Here is a 16,988-nt window from a genome sequence, read left to right as displayed (position 1 = left end):
TGGACTCAAGCTGGTCATCTGCCTGTCTCAGCCGCCCAAAGGTGAGGAATGTAGGTGTCCACCACCAAGTCTTTCCAATTTGCTCTTTTAAACCATGGTGCTACGGAGTAAGCAGAGTTTACAACTGCTCTATTTTATAAAATAAAATCTAAAGAATCCAAGAAATTTGCTAAGTCAGACACCAAGTAAAGTAGTAAACCCCAAGCTTAACTCAAGACCTATGCCTTGATTAGTTAAGTCTATATGTCTCCAAATACCCCAGAAACAGTATGGAATGCACCGCTCATCACTACTGAACATCTACTTTAACAAAAAAAGTGTAATTGCATTTTAATGTATTGATTTAATGTAGTTCTGTATGTGTGGGTGGACATGTGGAGGGCAGAGGAGAACTTGCAGGAGTTAGCTCCCTCCTGCCACCATTCAGGACCAGAGTCAAGGCTGCCAGGCTTATGGCAGGGTCTAACCAAGCTGTCCATCCCCAACTCTCTTCTGTATGCCTCTGTCACCAGAGACATCTTGACTTTCCCTCCCACCTCTAGTCCTGTATCCTGGGTTTCAAGGGGAAACGAAATACCAGCAAGAGTTTGCTACAAGTAGATGAACTGCCTCTCACTGCCTTTCTTTGTGGCCCTGCAGACAACCTCGTGTAACTTCTTTCCACTCATTTTCTTCCCTGCAAAGAGGATTAAATGAAAGGAAGGAAATCTATCAACATACTGGAAATAGAATAAAGATACATGGGAAAAGCTTCAGAAAGGTACAAAAGTGATGTTGAAAACATAACACTGGGTGCCGGGCGGTGGTGGCGCACGCCTTTAATCCCAGCACTCGGGAGAGGCAGGCGGATCTCTGTGAGTTCGAGACCAGCCTGGTCTACAGAGCTAGTTCCAGGACAGGCTCCAAAGCCACAGAGAAACCCTGTCTCGAAAAACCAAAAAAAAAAAAAAAAAAAAAAACAAAAAAAAACATAACACTGGGAAGAAATAAAATGGGAAAATACCCTGTGTTTGTGGATCTAAAACATCAAGATAGTAATATTTCCCAAAAGATTCAGCAAAATCTCTGAGTGAAACTTCAGCTGAGCTTTTTGTCTGCTTGTTTCGTTTTGTGTGTGTGTGTGTGTGTGTGTGTGTTTTGTTTTGAGACAGGATTTCTACATCTAACAGCTCTGGTTATCCTGGAACTCACTTTGTAGACCAGGATGGCTTCAAACTCACAGAGATCCTCTTGCCTCTGCCTCCCAGAGTGCTGGGATTAAAGACATGCACCACCACTGCCCAGCCAACTGAGTTTTTAAATAAAAGTCTGAAAATTGGGCTGGAGATGTAGCTGAATGATAAAGCATTTGCTTATCATCTCTAGGAGGCCTAGTTTCTGTCTGAAACACACGCACATATCTCAACTCCAAACTTCAACTAACATGGAACAGCTATCTTAGAACAGTCAAAATAATCTTGAAAGTGAACGAAAAAGGCTGGTGGGATCACCACATAATCAAGATACAAGCCATAGTCATGAGACAATAGTAAGTGCTGGAGAGGATACAGGGCAATCAAAACTCCCCCATACCCATCTGCACTGCTATAGGGAAGATACAGCTACACTGGAAAACAGAGATGCTCAAGTCACGTGTGTTGGAATATGCCTTTGATCCCAGCAATTGGGAGGCAGACAGGAAGATCATGGTGAGTTTGAGCCAGCTTAGTTTACATAAAGAGTTCCAGGATAGCCTGGGTTACATGATGAAACCCTGTCAAAACCCAAAACAAACAGGTACGCAGGCTGGTGAGATGGTTAAGAGTATTTGACAATACTTCTTCCATAGGCCTGGGCTTCAGTTCCCAGCACCCACATTAAATAGCCCAAACCTCCTATACTTCATGACCAGGGGTTCTGATACCTCTTTGGCCTCCTACAAGCACCCACATACAGCAAGTAGTATATATACAAGCACACACATACACATAAGTAAAAACAAAAAAAATAAACCTTTTTAAAAAAGGAATGAGGAGCTGGAGAGATGGCTCAGAGGAGAAGAGCATTGGCTTCTCTTCCAAAGGTCCTGAGTTCAATTCCCAGCATCCACATGGTGGCTCACAACCATCTGTAATGAGATCTGGTGTCCTCTTCTGGTGTATCTATACATAATAAAGAAAACTTAAAAGGAAAAAAAAAAAAAAAAAAAGGAACTCTGTGAGTTCGAAGCCAGCCTGGTTAGTTTCAGGACAGGCTCCAAAGCTACAGAGAAACCCTGTCCCAAAAAAACAAAACAAAAAATAAATAAAAAGTAAAAAAAGGAATGTTGTGGCTAAGAATATAGTGATAGAGTGACTTCCTAGTATGCACAAGGCTTTAGGTTCAATCCCCACTAAAACACACACACACTCATTGGCTACATTGGCAACATGTAAAAATTAATAACATTCACCTTAAATTTATGTTTTAAGGTGATTTATCAGGGAATAGAGTATTGTAACTAGGGAACCAAAGTTTTTTGGTTTTTGGTTTTTGTTTTGTTTTTTTCTGAGACAGAGTTTCTCTGTAGCTTTGGAGCCTGACCAAACTGGCTGGCCTCGAACTCACAGAGATCTGCCTGCCTATGTCTCCAGAAATTAAAGGTGTGCGCCACCACCGCCCGGCTTGAAAACTCTAACAGATGTAAAGTGTGTCCCAACAAAGAGAGACACCCCCACATTCAAGAAAACCAGAAATCTGGTTTCAACGGAAATCTGAACCTTCAGGACCAACTAACTTCTGAGCGAGAGGGCTCTGGCTGCCCGTGGGCAGGAATCAGGAATGCTGAGCATCCGGCCTCTGGGATGCAGGTAAGACCTGACGGTGGGGGAGCCCTCCACCTTTCTACGGTCAAGCTGTCTGCGGCGATATCTCCTCGTGGGCGCCTACGCTGTGGTCACAGCCTAGGTGAGCGCAACACAGAAACAAGAGCACAGTCAGTGACTGTCCAGAAGGAAGCACTGCGCAGAATCGATCGCTTCCACAGTGTGATAATTGGGACTTTCCCAAGCAGTCACCTGCAGGGAGTGACTCATTCAAGGGAGACGAGGGGCCGCCAGCCTCTGACCCCACACCCGAAGGCTGAGGCAGGGGGACTGCTGCAACTTCCCAGCCAGCCTGGGTAACTGCATGAGTCGATGTGTCAAAGCAACACAACGATTTTGGGGGGGGGGGGGGGAAGGATATGGGTGGGGGTTAGGGGGCGTCGAGGGAGGGTGTGAGCTGGGGCAGCGTGACGTGACGAGGACGCTGGGACCCGCCCGGCCCGCCGCCCGGCCGCCCGCACCTTGCCCAGCAGCCGCCTCACGGCCTCACAGTCGAACTCCATGGCCGGCAGAGTCGCGGTCCTCGGCTACTCACGAACCTGCTGCAGACGGAAGCCGCCGAGGCCCAAAAGTCCGCAGAGGACGGTCCCCGCCCCTTCCAGTTGGCCGATTCCCGCAGGACGCACGCCTGGGCGGTGCTCGGAGACGGGCGTTGATCGGAACCCCGAGCTCTCCTTCCAGCCGGGCGACTCGGCGCGTTCTGAGCCCAAACCAAAAGCCGAAGATGGAAAACAACCCGGAGCTCCGGGGACCGCAGCGCCCTGCCAGACGGAAAAACACCTTGGCTTCCTGAGGGAAACTTAGCTAGGAAGAACCCATGAGCAAACAGGTGCAAGCAAATTCCGGGAAGACTTGATTTCAGCCCAGAATGCGAGCGGTGGGGCGCGGAAGGGGCGGACCATCAAAACCAAAAACTGTAGCTGGATTTGGATGTTCAAAATCAAAGTTTTGGAGTAGTTAGGGGTAGATGAGAAATCTAGTGGAGTCTCGTCAGATAACTGAGCTAGTGAGGCCGATGATAAAAAAGACCGAAAGGCCAAGACGACGTGGATAAGGGAAAAAGTCCCCTCATTTATCTGGATTTGGTTAATTTCTACGAAGAGTCAAGAATTTCTAAAAAAAAAAAAAAAAAAAAAAAAAAAGAATTTCGAAGCCGGGCGGTGGTGGCGGGCGGATCTCTGTGAGTTCGAGGCCAGCCTGGTCTACAAGAGCTAGTTCCAGGACAGGAACCAAAAGCTACAGAGAAACCCTGTCTCGAAAAAAAAAAAAAAAAAAAAAAAGAATTTCGACAAGAGCCCTTGGTGCACCTCCAGAGGACATGAATTCGATCTCAGCACCCATATGCCAACTATCTACTGCTCCGGTTGCCTTCTTCTGGCCCCCACTGGCACCTGCAGGTAAAACCCTCATACACGTAAAGTAAAAATAAATTTAAAAAAGTAATAATTTTGACATGACTGACCAAAAATGAAATTCTCTTTCCTGAAAGCATCACAGGATTATTGAAATGGCTAGTAAGCTATGCTTACAATCAATCAGAACACATCAACCTTGTGAAACCTATGCATTGCAAAATGGCTTTCATTCTTTTGATCCATGCCTACACATTACACCTCATAAATCCCCTTATAATATCACTCACCGTAGAAGAATCCTGTGAGGAAATAAGCATACCACCATATTTAAGAATTAGTCTTATAGCCGGGCAGTGGTGGCGCATGCCTTTAATCCCAGCACTTGGGAGGCAGAGGCAGGCGGATCTCTGGGAGTTCGAGGCCAGCCTGGTCTACAAGAGCTAGTTCCAGGACAGGCTCCAAAACCACAGAGAAACCCTGTCTCGAAAAAACCAAAAAAAAAAAAAAAAAAAAAAAAAAAGAATTAGTCTTATAGACCACCTTCCTTAAACCACATAACATGTTGTGTTTTGTATTTTTGCCTAATAAACTGCCTTTTTCATTCTAACTTTTCCTTAAAGTCTTTGTGCAGCAGGGGTCAGGATCCCTGCTGTACCTGAGGGAGAGTCCTCGGGCTGAGGTTCCTCCAGCATCATAGCTAACAAAATCCATCTTTTTTTCCGGTATAGTGCACTCACAGTAACTTGCTGGAAATACAAATTCCTGAGACTGGAGAGATGGCTGGGCAGTTATGTCAATTGTAACTCTGGCTCCAGGCCTGTGGGACACCTCTGGCCTCCCAGGGCACCTGCACTCACGAGCACAGACACACATATGTTGGGGCATATTATTCTCAGATGTGTGACTTTTGTTTATGCTGCATTTGTTTAACTCTGTGAAGTTGTGTTACTGTGCCTGTCTAGAACACCTGATGGTTCTAATAAAGAGATGAACGGCCAAGAGTGAGGCAGGAGTAAGGGTAGGCAGGGCTAGCAGGCAGAAAGTATAAATTCAAGGCAAAATCTGGAAAGGAGAGAGGAGGAGCACAGAAGAAGGAGAGGAGGATATCAAGTCAGCCACCCAGCCAGTCACAGAGTAAGAAGGAAAGAAAGGTATACAGAAATAGATAAAGATAAAAGCCCAGAGGCAAAAGGTAGTCAGAATAATTTAAGAAAGTTAAGAAAAGCTGGCAAGAAACAAGCCAAGCTAAGGCCGTGTATTCGTAACTAAGAACAAACCTCCATGTGTGATTTATTTGGGAGCTGGGTAGCAGATCCTTCAAAAAAGCCAAAAGAAAGTCGAGTGGTGGTGGTGCGTGCCTTTAATCCCAGCACTGGAGAGGCAGAGGCAGGTGGATCTCTGTGAGTTCAAGGCCAGCCTGGTCTACAAGAGCTTCCGGGACAGGCTCCAAAGCTACAGAGAAACCCTGTCTTGAAAAACAAAACAAAACAAAAAAAAAAAAAAACAACAAAACAAACGCCAAAAGAGTAAAACATCATACAACACACATATATAATTTAAATAGTGCAGGTGGAGTGGAGAGATGGGTTAGCTGTTTGCTGCAGCTTGCTGCTCTTACAGGGAAGTAAGGTTCTATTCCCAGCCCCCACATGGCAGCTCACAGCTACCTCTATCTTCAGCTCCAGGGGGCTGATGTCCTCTTCTGGCCTCCTCAGACACCAGGCACTCTCATGGTGCCCGTACAAGCAGCTGAAACACTCATACACATAAAATAAAAACAAATACTTATTTAAAAAAACAAATAGGGGAACTTTGAAGAACTCATTTGTTGACACAAAAGTGTATATCCTTACTGTATGATGTCTTGAAATATTTATACATTGAGAAATGACTAAAATCAGCTTATTGAACATGAGCGATCTAGACTTAGTTGACCAGGAACTCTAGGGACAGTCTGAGAAAGCGGTTTGTTTTGGATGCTGGGGACAGAAATCAGGTGCCTAGCTCTGTTGCTGACCAATGCTCCCAGCCGCCAGGCAGCCAGTTCAGCCAGCCTTGGTGGTGAAGTCGGTCACTGTGCTGTGGGACTTTCTAAAGATAATTTTCAGGACTCTGGCTTGAGGAGACTTAGCTACCAGAAGCTGGAACATAGCTGTATTTAAGAAACTAGGTTTATTGCTCCTTACAGCGAGGGAGCAGGTTTGTGAGGGACACTGGTACAGCTCAGGGAGATGGTGTTTGAAGCGTTCAAATTCTGTTACGGGATTTGGACACTGGGTGGAAGCTGTAAGGGAAAGAGGCTCATTCTGGAGCCTCTTTGTGTGGTATCGGGAGCAGAGTCGTTTCCGTGACTAACTTACCAGTGAAGATCTTGTGTAAGATGGCACACTTGGGTGACGAGAAGGCTGTGACTGGCAAAGCAGCAGAGGTAGTGTGGTTTAGCAGACAGGAGGCTGTTTGGTATTTCATTGCTTTCATCTCTGCAGTGTTAGTATTCTATGGGATGTCTCTGTCCAACAGAAGAATGAACTGATCTAGCTCAGAGCCACAGGGCAAATCCTGTCAATATCGAGCTTAGCTATATAACAAGCAGCTCTGTGTGTGTGTGTGTGTGTGTGTGTGTGTGTGTATCAAGATGCATATATGTCATATGTCAGGGATTGCTGTCTTCTTTCTCAGGCCATTAGTAAGAAAGAAAAGCCACTGGAAGAAGGTTATGAAGAAAAGAGTGATATAGCTGAGCTTTTTTTTTTTTTGGTTTTTCGAGACAGGGTTTCTCTGTGGTTTTGGATCCTGTCCTGGAACTAGCTCTTGTAGACCAGGATGGTCTCGAACTCACAGAGATCCGCCTGCCTCTGCCTCCCGAGTGCTGGGATTAAAGGCGTGTGCCACCACCGCCCGGCTTTTTTTTTTTTTTTTTTAAGATTTATTTATTTGGGTTGAAGAGATGGCTAAGTGGTTATGAACACTGGCTGTTCTTCCAAAGGACCTGGGTTCACTTCCCAGCACCCACACAGAGGCTCACAGCAGTCTGTTAACTCCAGCTCCGGGGGATCCAATGCTGTCTTCTGGCCTCCGTGGGCACCAGGAATGAATGGAAGTGGTGTGTAGACATACAGGCAGGCAAACCACCCATACCAATACAAAGAAAACAAAAAGGATGTCTTCACTTTTATGTGTACATATATGTGCCTGTGGGAATGTACAAGTGCCGTGGGAAGGCAAAGGGTGTCAGAGCACCTGGAACTGGAGTTACAGTGAATGTTAGGAATCAAACCCAGGTCTTCTGGAAGAGCAGCCAGTGCTCTTTAACTTGCCCCATCTCTCCAGCCCCAGTTATCTGAGATGCTTTTGATCCCATAACCCCACTTTTAAGTCTATTTTACAAGTTGGACATAGTGGCGCACGCCTTTAATCCCTACATTCAGGAGGCAGAGGCAGGTGGATCTCTGTGAGTTCCAGGTCAGCCACAGTGAGACCCGGTTTTGGGGTGCAAAGGGGCCTGTCTTACAGAAATAGAAGCACTCAAGAGTGGAGGCTGCGGAGAGTCCAGTCAGCTAAGTGCTTGCTGCACAAGCACTAAGAACCTGGCTTTATTCCCTCGAACCCACTTCAAACAGCCAGGCCAGTACCAGGGAGGTAGAAACAGGTGGGTTCTTGGAGCTCTGGGAACTCAGTGGGAGAACTACCCCAAAAACAAAAAGGTGGATTTCACTCAAGTTCCTGGAATCACATGTCCTTACCTGGCCTCCACAGGCACTACCTGCAAGGGTGCACAGACATACAAACAGGCAAAACACCCACATGTGTGGTATAATGTCCCGCTGGTCTGGCGCCAGAGGGATAGCAAGCAACCTGCACTTAGCCACAAAACCCCGCTGGGTTACCCCTGACACAGCCCCTAGGTCTTCCTTTGTGTTACAAATACCTCTTGTTGCCCCTGTGAATCTTGACTGAGAGTTTCCCATGGACACAAAGCCTATGCAAAACCTGGTTTAGAGGAACCCAGAAAACCGTGGTACCTCCTGAATCAGGTACGTGCACCTGGCATTGTATTGTTGGAAGCTTCTATTAGTTTATTTTGAAATACGAGAATCGACTAGCTAAGTGTCAATATAGAAAAAAAAGATGCTGAGGAGAAGGGAAGGTGCTTCAGTTCACCAAGACTGAACCCCCTGCAGTTACAAAGGCTAAATTCATTCTCGATGTGTGTCTGAGTTTTCATTTCTCAGACCCGTGTAAACCCACACTCCCAGGCTGAAATATTCGCAACACACACACACATATAACATAAAAAAAAACATAAAAATTATCTGGAGAAGTTGAAAGATATAAAAATAAAGGTGGTGGCACACGCAGTTAACCCCAGCACTTGGGGAGCAGAGGCAGGTGCATCTCTGTGAGTTCGAGGCCAGCCTGGTCTATAGAGTGAGTTCCTGGACAGCCAAGGCTGTACAGAGAAACCCTATCTCAAAATAAAGAAATACATACATACATGCATACATACATTAAAAAATAAAAACCAACCAAACAAAAAAGTTCAATTTCTAGCACCAACATGGTGGTCACAGCTGTCTGTAAATGCAGTTACACAGGCCCCAAAGTTTTCTACCAGCCTTTGTAGACACCAGGCACTCAAGTGGTGTACAGACAGACATGTAGACAAAAAGCCATGCACATTAAATAAAATATGAAAATTAAAAAAAAATACAAAAATGTACACGTGGTCTCAAGAACCCGGTGGCTGGGTGCACAATTCTTAGAGGTGCTCAGAAACATTTCCTTTTTGATAATGGTAGGTACAAGACTGTTGATGTATTTTTCAAAACTCGGTGTTTGCTTTAATCTTAAGAAAAGCCACTCTGCCTACGCAAATAACGCCAATTAAACCAGATTAGACCAAATTAAAATGCCCGTGTTTAATAAATGCGGCACTCAAAGGTGAACCGAGACAGCAGGGCGGGGAGAAGAGCTTACACAAATCCCGGAGACCATGTATTCCTCCCCTCTTCCCGTGAGCCTAAATAGCGTGTGGAAGTGGTCCTGACCCTCCCCGGGGAGGGGTCAGCGCTTGCCAGGCTGGGGAGCTGGAGTCTGGACCAACGCAACTCCCAGGCCAGGGGCTGGAGTGACACTTCCAGTCATTCACTCAGTAGCAGGTTTCTCCTCTACACTAAAAAGAAAGAATAAGTTTTATCAGCCGGGCGGTGGTGGCGCACGCCTTTAATCCCAGCACTTGGGGGGCAGAGGCAGGCGGATCTCTGGGAGTTCGAGACCAGCCTGGTCTACAAGAGCTAGTTCCGGGACAGGCTCCAAAACCACAGAGAAACCCTGTCTCGAAGAAAAAAAAAAAAAAAGAATAAGTTTTATCATATGTAGATTATACTTCAGTAAGACTTCACATTAAGAAAAATGAAAGAAAACAGCCAGGTGGAGGTGGTATATGCCTTTAATCCCAGTACTCGGGAGGCAGAGGCAGGCAGATCTCTGATTTAAGGCCGGTCTAGTCTACTGAGTGAGTTCCAGGACAGCCAGGGCACACAGAGAAACCCTGTCTCAAAAAGCAAAACAAAAGAAAAACAAAAAGAAGAAAGCTAGACATGGTAATGCATGCCTTTAATCCCAGAACTCAGAAGGCAGAGGCAGATGCATCTCTGAGTTTCAGGGCAGCCAGAGCTACACAGAACTTGTGTTTAAAAAAAAAAGTGTAGGTATTGTTGTTTATTTTGAGATGATCTTGCTAGGGAGCTCTGACTGGAAGGGAATTTACTAAGTAACCATGCTGGTTTAAACTCAGCCATCATCCTGCCTTAACCTCCCTAGTGCTGGAACTGCATACACCACATGTGGTTTGCAAGACTCATTTTAATGACTTGGGTGTATCGTTTGGGGGTGGGGGGAGGAGCAAGTTTTTCATGCGTGAAGTACGGTCATCTTTAGCAGAATGACGCAAGAAGACTGTCTATATATACGGAGTTGCGTGTACGTAGAAGAACACGGGTGCGTAACGGTCAGACATACCAAAATGTGTTGCTATTCTTGCCAAAAGTGAGGTCTTCGATGATGTCTGAGTGAGCATCGACATTCCAAACTAGGGGCTGGATCAGAAGGAGACACATGGGAAAGGTGTCGACTGTAAAGGAGGGATTTGGATGTGGGTCACTCATCTAGGAAGTTTGATCATAAAAGGAAATCGACCACAGGACAGTTGGGAAGAGAACGGTTGTGTCAACTGGAGGCTTTTTTGAGAAAAGGCCAGGGATTTCTCTGACTTTTGATAACCAAAAAAGTGTAGAGAGCCGCGTGGAGTCACACCTGATGGCTATGTGTAGAGAGCTGCGTGGAGTTGCCCCTGATGGTGCTGGCTCCCGCCCTCCGCGATCCCGAAAGCAAGTGCTCTGTGTGATAATCAACTCCTAATATCAACTAGGCCTGACTTATGCTATTATCACGCAATGATTGTCAGCTGCTTGCATATGCGTGGACCTATGAGCAGTGCCCACCTGGAAATCCAGGATTGGTAGCCCATGCCTACTTAAGGGCTGGGAGAGGTTTGCCGAGGAAGAGAGAGGAGGAGAGAGAGGGAGAGGGAGAGGGAGAGAAAGAGAGAGGGAGAGGGAGAGTGGAGAGAGGAAAGGAGAGAGGAAGGGAGAGAGGAAGAGAGTGAGTGTGAGTGAGTGAAAGAAAGAGAGAGATTTTACAATTGTTAACAAGGTCCTGAATAAACTGCTTAGCAAGGAGAGCTCCGGTGTGTCGTGCGTCCTCCTTGCTGGCCGAGGGGGACCGTGACAAAAGAGGACCAGTGGAAAAGGGACCATGGGTGAAGAGATTTGAGGGAATATCCCTCCTCTTAAAGGGACCCCATCTTAAAGATAGGAAGAGAGGTCCTGTACGCGCAAAATAGAAGTAGATGGAAGAAATGGGTTAGGGTCCAAGGACAGTGTTGGCTAAATAGCGAGTTTGAGGCCAGCCTGGAATACATGAGCCCCTATCTCAAAATAAAGTAAAATCAAACAAAATAGATGTGTCACTTCCCTAGACCCCAGTTTGTCTCGTCGTCAGCTGTTGTAGTGATACGCCCTTTCAAACCTGTTCTCACGTTAGTGTGTGCCTTGGTACCCCCTAGTGTAAGGCATCTGGGCTTTCTGAACTTTGATTTTTCTCAATAGTGAAATGGGGTCATAGGGATGGTGCCTACCTTGTGGCAGTGTTGTGCAGGGAAGTACAGGAAGTACAGGAAGAACTCACAGGGCTGAGGTACTGTCTGGGGGAAGTATCGCTAACATGTCAAACCCAAGCCCCACGACCGATGATGTCACAATGCCTTCCCAGACTCCAACTTGAGAGAGTCTCAGATCCTTTGGAATCAAGGAATGGAACTAGCGTGCGACACGTCTATCAACTGAAGGTTTCATGAGTTCGCGCCTTTGCCAAGATCTTGGCGAACAGTCTCTCACCGTGTGATTGTAGCTCAGAAATTATTTTTCTTTTGGTGATGATCGTGCTGGGCTGGATGCTTTTTGTTGGGCTTGCATCCTACATGGGGACATTTCCAGAGGTGATGGTAAGCACCAGCCTTGCATCCCAGCTACTTCGGGCTCGGCGGCTTTATGCTCCCATCTGGGATTTCTGACCAAACAGGGAAAGTCACTGAGGTTTTTACCAACTGGAAGTCAGGATGTGACAGGAACATCTATCCCATTGGGGCATCCTTCTTTGGAGGGTTTAATACCCCCCCACCTGCTTTGATAATGTCATTCGTATTCAGGCATTATGGCATTTTTAAAAACAGCTTTTTTACAGTTCTGCTGGTCACAGTGCCTAACTTCGGAGTTTCAAGCCAAGCAGATGAGGAGTTTCTATTAGGGACAATGTGATGAGGCATTCCCTAACCGGCTCCTCCGTTCACCACGCAGAAACACTGACTTCCCACGGGGTTAATGAGTGAGGCGCTGTCTACCTCTAATTTTCTTTCTGACTCAGCCTCCGACTCTAAAGTGGAAAGAGGGGTTGCCTGTTTGGGAGACCAAGGCACGGCGAAGAAGCCAAGCTTTGGAGGATGAGCTGCTGCTGCTGCTGTGAGATCAGGTCTGTCGGGCTGGGTCCCTGTCCGTAGAATGCTCCAACACCCTTCCCAGACACAGGCCAACCGTGGAGGGGATAGCTTTAGATATGTATTAGGGAGAGGACTGGGGGGTACTGCTAGGGAAAGCAGGCTGAGAACCAGCTGTCTGTAAATAACCATGCCTCCCAGGGTTCCTTCTGAGCAAATTCCACGTATTAGTCCATTATTTCACAGACACTATTATATTAGCGTATGATAATTATATATTTTGTCCTACACACACATATGTTATAGTAAAAGGGTCTGTATATCCATGTGTATAGCCGACTTTGATGTAGTACCCCTCCTCTCTCGTTTTCCTCCCTCATCTCCTTTCTCTTCCTAAATTGATCCTTTTTTTCTCTCCTTTTTTGAGACAAGGACTCGCTATGTACCCCTAGGAGCCCACTAAGTAAACCAGGCTGACCTCACACTCCAACACAGAGATTCCCCCTGCCTCTGCCTCCGGAGTGCTGGGGTTGCAGTCGTGGGCCACTGCGCAAGGCTCAGATAGAAATGACTGAGGCAGTGCCATCCTGTCACCACCTTATTTTGTGCACGCTTAGATACTTCTCAGCCTTCTGCCCCTTCACGACAGCCATATCCGGCAACACCCTGACCATGGTTCAGATGTATTAACCAGAATCATTAATGTTTGTCCACGCTAAAACATAAAGCTAAAATAACTGAAAGGAAGCGTGAATCAAAGCTAATGCCACGTGGTATCTTGAAAACATGCCGAGTTTTGCAAGAGAACAGATGTTACTAGGTCACTCCAAATCCTTCACTGATGTGACCACCACCCCCACTGATGTAATTGTGGCCTTTATCTTTAAAAACGCTGCACACCTGAGCTTGGGCACTGAGACATTTTGGAGGCATAAACCCACTCTTGGTATGGCTGTTAATAAAAAGGCTCATGCTGCCCATGGGCTTTGCCACACGGCTGTCAGGAACCCTTGCCTGGACCATTTCCAGATGAGTATTTCTAATGCCCCTTCTAGATAGCTGGGAAGCTAGAGTTAACAGGAACCTGAGGTCAAGACCCAACTTTGCAACTTACCGCATGAACTGGGGAGGTTTAGATTCACTGGTACAACGGGAACTAGTTCAGCCTTTTACTATTTTTATGAATATCATATTTGGGAACCCATGTAAGGTGTCTAGTGCAAACCTTGAAAATTAGCAAATTACAGATTTAACGAAGTGAAATGAGAACCTATTAGCAAACATTTATAGATGATGGTGGCCTTGGGTACACACAACACACAGCCAGCTCATTGTGGGGGTGCAAGCCGGACCTCCAAACACCTCACACTCCTTCCACTGCAACCAGGGAGACCCCCTTTCTGCAGGCCCTCTCCGGGACTTCTGCCAGTTTGCCCATTTCAGAGCAGTTAACATTGCGGGACGAAGTTCACTCTTGGTAGTCTTTTTGTTTGTTTGTCAAGACAGAGCTGCTCTGTAGCCCTGGTTGTCCTGGAACTGACTTTGTAGACCAGACCTGCCTCTGCCTAGTGAGTGCGGGATTACAGGCATGCGCCACCACCACGTGGCTTCTCTTGGTAGTCTTAATTTGCTGAGTCGAGAGCAGAAGGATTTGTAGGGAAACTACTCCAGAAGGCAGGGGACGGTGACCCTGGCCCCAGGTATAGTAAGAGCGGGAAATGAGAGCTGTCGGCTGTTCTCCCTCAACCCACTGACTCAAAGCTATCCCATTGGGTGTGTGAGAAGTGACACTTGTTCAGCCAAGCCGCTGCCACAGAATGTGACTCTAAGCCACTGAAATTATTTTGTGTTTGGGAAAGAGCGCCATAAGCAGCCGATATCGTCCTTCTGTTCCTTTCCCAGGGAGGTATTAGGAGGTTTAGCTGGATGAGGGTTGGATTGCCGTCTTACAAAATACGAGACTTCTTTAGGTGGCTTAATTGTAGCCTTATAAATAAATAAAGCTGTTGTCCACCTAGTTTATCAATTCCCCTAAGTCCAGGTGGTTTTTATGTGTCACAGAAGTCTTTTTCTGCCTTTGATTCATTTAAGCCAATGCGTATGTTATGTACGCATAGCTCCCTTTTGAGGTTTCTTTCAACCCAAAGTACCTCTGTCCTGGCCAACCTATTGATGCTCTCACCCTGGAGGCCCAGTGTCGCGGGGACTGATGTCATAATCGGTGCCTGAGCTTTACCTCCCCAAATGGCCATTTTAGTCTAGGCCACAAAGTTCACCAGTCAGGAACTGCCATGCTGGGCCAGACACCATCTGGTCTGGAATGAAGCCAGACAGAGACCCAGGATCCTGCAAATAGAACCAGACCTTCCAGTAACCGCTCCCCGCCCGCAGCAGCCAAGAGGGTCCACGATGATTGTTGTTTTATGGATGGTTCTCATTGCAGGAACCATGTGGAAGGGATATAAATATCCCCCAGGAGGGGTAAGTGTACATTTGACTTCTTTACTGTCAGAGTCTCTAACATTAACACGGAAAGCATGAAAATCCGGTCTTAACAACTTTAGAAAAATTCTCTTTAGTATTTGAGAAAAAGTTCCTGGAATGTGCCTGCTTCTACTGTTAGCCACTCTGCTTAGAACGGGGAGCTTTCCAACTTCCTAGAATGTACTTCTAAAGGGCAGATGTCTCACTCAGCCAAGGATGGTCTGGAGCTAGCAATAGAGCCAAGATTGCCTTGGTGGTTCTCCACCTCCACCTCCCGACTGCTGAGATTATGTAGTGCTGCAGGTGAGAGCCAGGACCTCCTGCACACTGGGCACCTACCATGTGGACTACACCTCAGTTTCTCAGGTGTGTTCGTACACATACTTTATTATTTATTTATTTATTTATTGGATTTTTTCGTGACAGGGTTTCTCCGTAGCTTTTGGTTCCTGTCCTGGAACTACCTCTTGTAGACCAGGCTGGCCTCGAACTCACAGAGATCCACCTGCCTCTGTCTCCCGAGTGCTGGGATTAAAGGCGTGCGCCACCACCGCCCGGCATACTTTATTTTTTAAAAGACTGGCGAGCCGGGGGGTGGTGGCGCACGCCTTTAATCCCAGCACTCGGGAGGCAGAGGCAGGCGGATCTCTGTGAGTTCGAGACCAGCCTGGTCTACAAGAGCTAGTTCCAGGACAGGCTCCAAAAAACCACAGAGAAACCCTGTCTCGAAAAACCAAAAAAAAAAAAAAAAAAAGACTGGTGGTTCAAAGCTAATCTCTGCCGATGCAGACAAAATGTTTAAAAATGTCTTTGGGGCTGGAGAGATGGCTCAGAGGTTAAGAGCACTGGCTGCTCTTCCAGAGGTTCCTGAGTTCAATTCCCAGCAACCACATGGTGGTTCACGGCCATCTATAATGGGATCTGGTGCCTCTTCTGGCAGACCACTCTATACTTAATAAATAAAATCTTTAAAAAAGGGGCAGGCAATATCATTTAAAAAAAATGTTTAGTCTTCAATATCACTTCCTACATCAGCCCACCAAGCCCAGGTGGGGTTCTGGTGGCAGAAATCTCTGCCCTCTGCCAGTTCCCGCAGTGCCGAGCACTTTTTGGTGGCAAGCATAAAATGCTTTGGGTAACAGGATGAGGCAGCCTCTTTCAGTCCTTGGCACTTGCCTCAGCCCTACAGCTTAGCCTAGCAATGCTAGTCTTCTGACATATGCTTTTTCTTTCCCTCCCCAGACCCCCTTGGAAGTAAACAAAGATGACCCTGGTGAAGTCATGCAGCTGTGAAGAACACCCAACTGCCCAGTTCCTGTTGTGGGTTTCACATAAAGTAATCGCACATTATTCTGTCATATTCTGTGTAGTTACCACACCTAAGATGAACAAAGACAATATTCTCCTAACAGAGATAGAGGGTGAGTTGGTAGGTGGGAGTGAGTGGGTGATGGCCAGGTCCTATTTGTCAAAGCTTCTAAGGCTGAGACACCTCGTTTAAATTGTCCCCTCTTGGGTAATCATAAGTAATGATTTTTAGACCCACTTCCCAAATACTATATCCCAAATCCTGGGTCCAAAAGTAAAAATTATCCCATGGGGCTCATTTAAATACAGAGGGGAGATGCTAAGGTGGTATTCAGCCCTCACCCAGACCTGCTGAAGCTGGGTCTTGGCCTCACTTGAAGTGACCGAAGAGAAGTTAAGAGGCTCAGGTATCTTGCCAGCACAGACCTGGACACAGTAGAGATGCAGGCTTCTTCCAGGAACACCTATGTGTTGTGTGCTAAGGCAATGGTCTCCCTCACCTGAAGTTATCCAATGATCCTTTTAAAAGATTTTTTAAATTATTTTTAATTATAGGTAGGTGTATGTGTAGGTCTGCATTGGAATGCAACAGAGGCCTCAGTTTCCCCCTGGAGTTAGTTATAGGTGATTGTGAGCTGCCAATGTGGGTGCAGGGAATGGGCTCAGGTCCTCCCCAAGAGCTCTTGGGTAATTTGTGCTCTTAAGTCCAGCCACCTCTCCAGACAACATATGTATAAACAAAACCTAGCTGCAGCTCTCAAGATAGATGCAGTAAATTTAAGTCCAGGGCTAGGAGCCTAAGCACAAAATCAGCAGATAATAAATCAGTCTGAGCGTCAGTATCTTAACCCTCTAAAAATGAGATCAGGGAGGTGGTGGTGGGGAGGGAAGAACATTTCGGTGACTGATGGCTCCACTGTTCAAGAGAACAGACGTACCCAGCAA

General features: G+C 46.5%; 2 protein-coding genes across 3 annotated transcripts in view; one reads left to right on the top strand and one right to left on the bottom strand.

Annotated features, from left to right (window-relative positions):
- Uevld (UEV and lactate/malate dehyrogenase domains) overlaps window positions 1-3,370 on the bottom strand; it is a 37,617-nt gene extending 34,247 nt beyond the window's left edge. For both annotated transcript variants that reach the window (XM_057756578.1, XM_057756580.1), the window contains exon 1: window positions 3,305-3,370. In XM_057756578.1, coding sequence (XP_057612561.1) covers window positions 3,305-3,346 — 42 coding nt within the window. In that variant the 5' untranslated portion in view covers window positions 3,347-3,370. The remainder of the gene's footprint in view (window positions 1-3,304) is intronic.
- An 8,323-nt stretch (window positions 3,371-11,693) lies between these two features.
- Window positions 11,694-12,280, top strand: Misfa (mitochondrial sheath formation associated). Its single transcript, XM_057756003.1, has 2 exons — window positions 11,694-11,762; window positions 12,182-12,280. The coding sequence occupies exons 1-2, from the start codon at window positions 11,694-11,696 to the stop codon at window positions 12,278-12,280; spliced, it is 168 nt and encodes a 55-aa protein (XP_057611986.1).
- The last annotated feature ends 4,708 nt before the right edge of the window (window positions 12,281-16,988 follow it).

Source organism: Chionomys nivalis, chromosome 23, assembly GCF_950005125.1.
Source record: "Chionomys nivalis chromosome 23, mChiNiv1.1, whole genome shotgun sequence".
NCBI classification, from domain to species: domain Eukaryota; kingdom Metazoa; phylum Chordata; class Mammalia; order Rodentia; family Cricetidae; genus Chionomys; species Chionomys nivalis.
The sequence above is the reverse complement of the archived record's forward strand: the minus strand, read 5'-3'. Positions and strand labels throughout refer to the sequence as shown.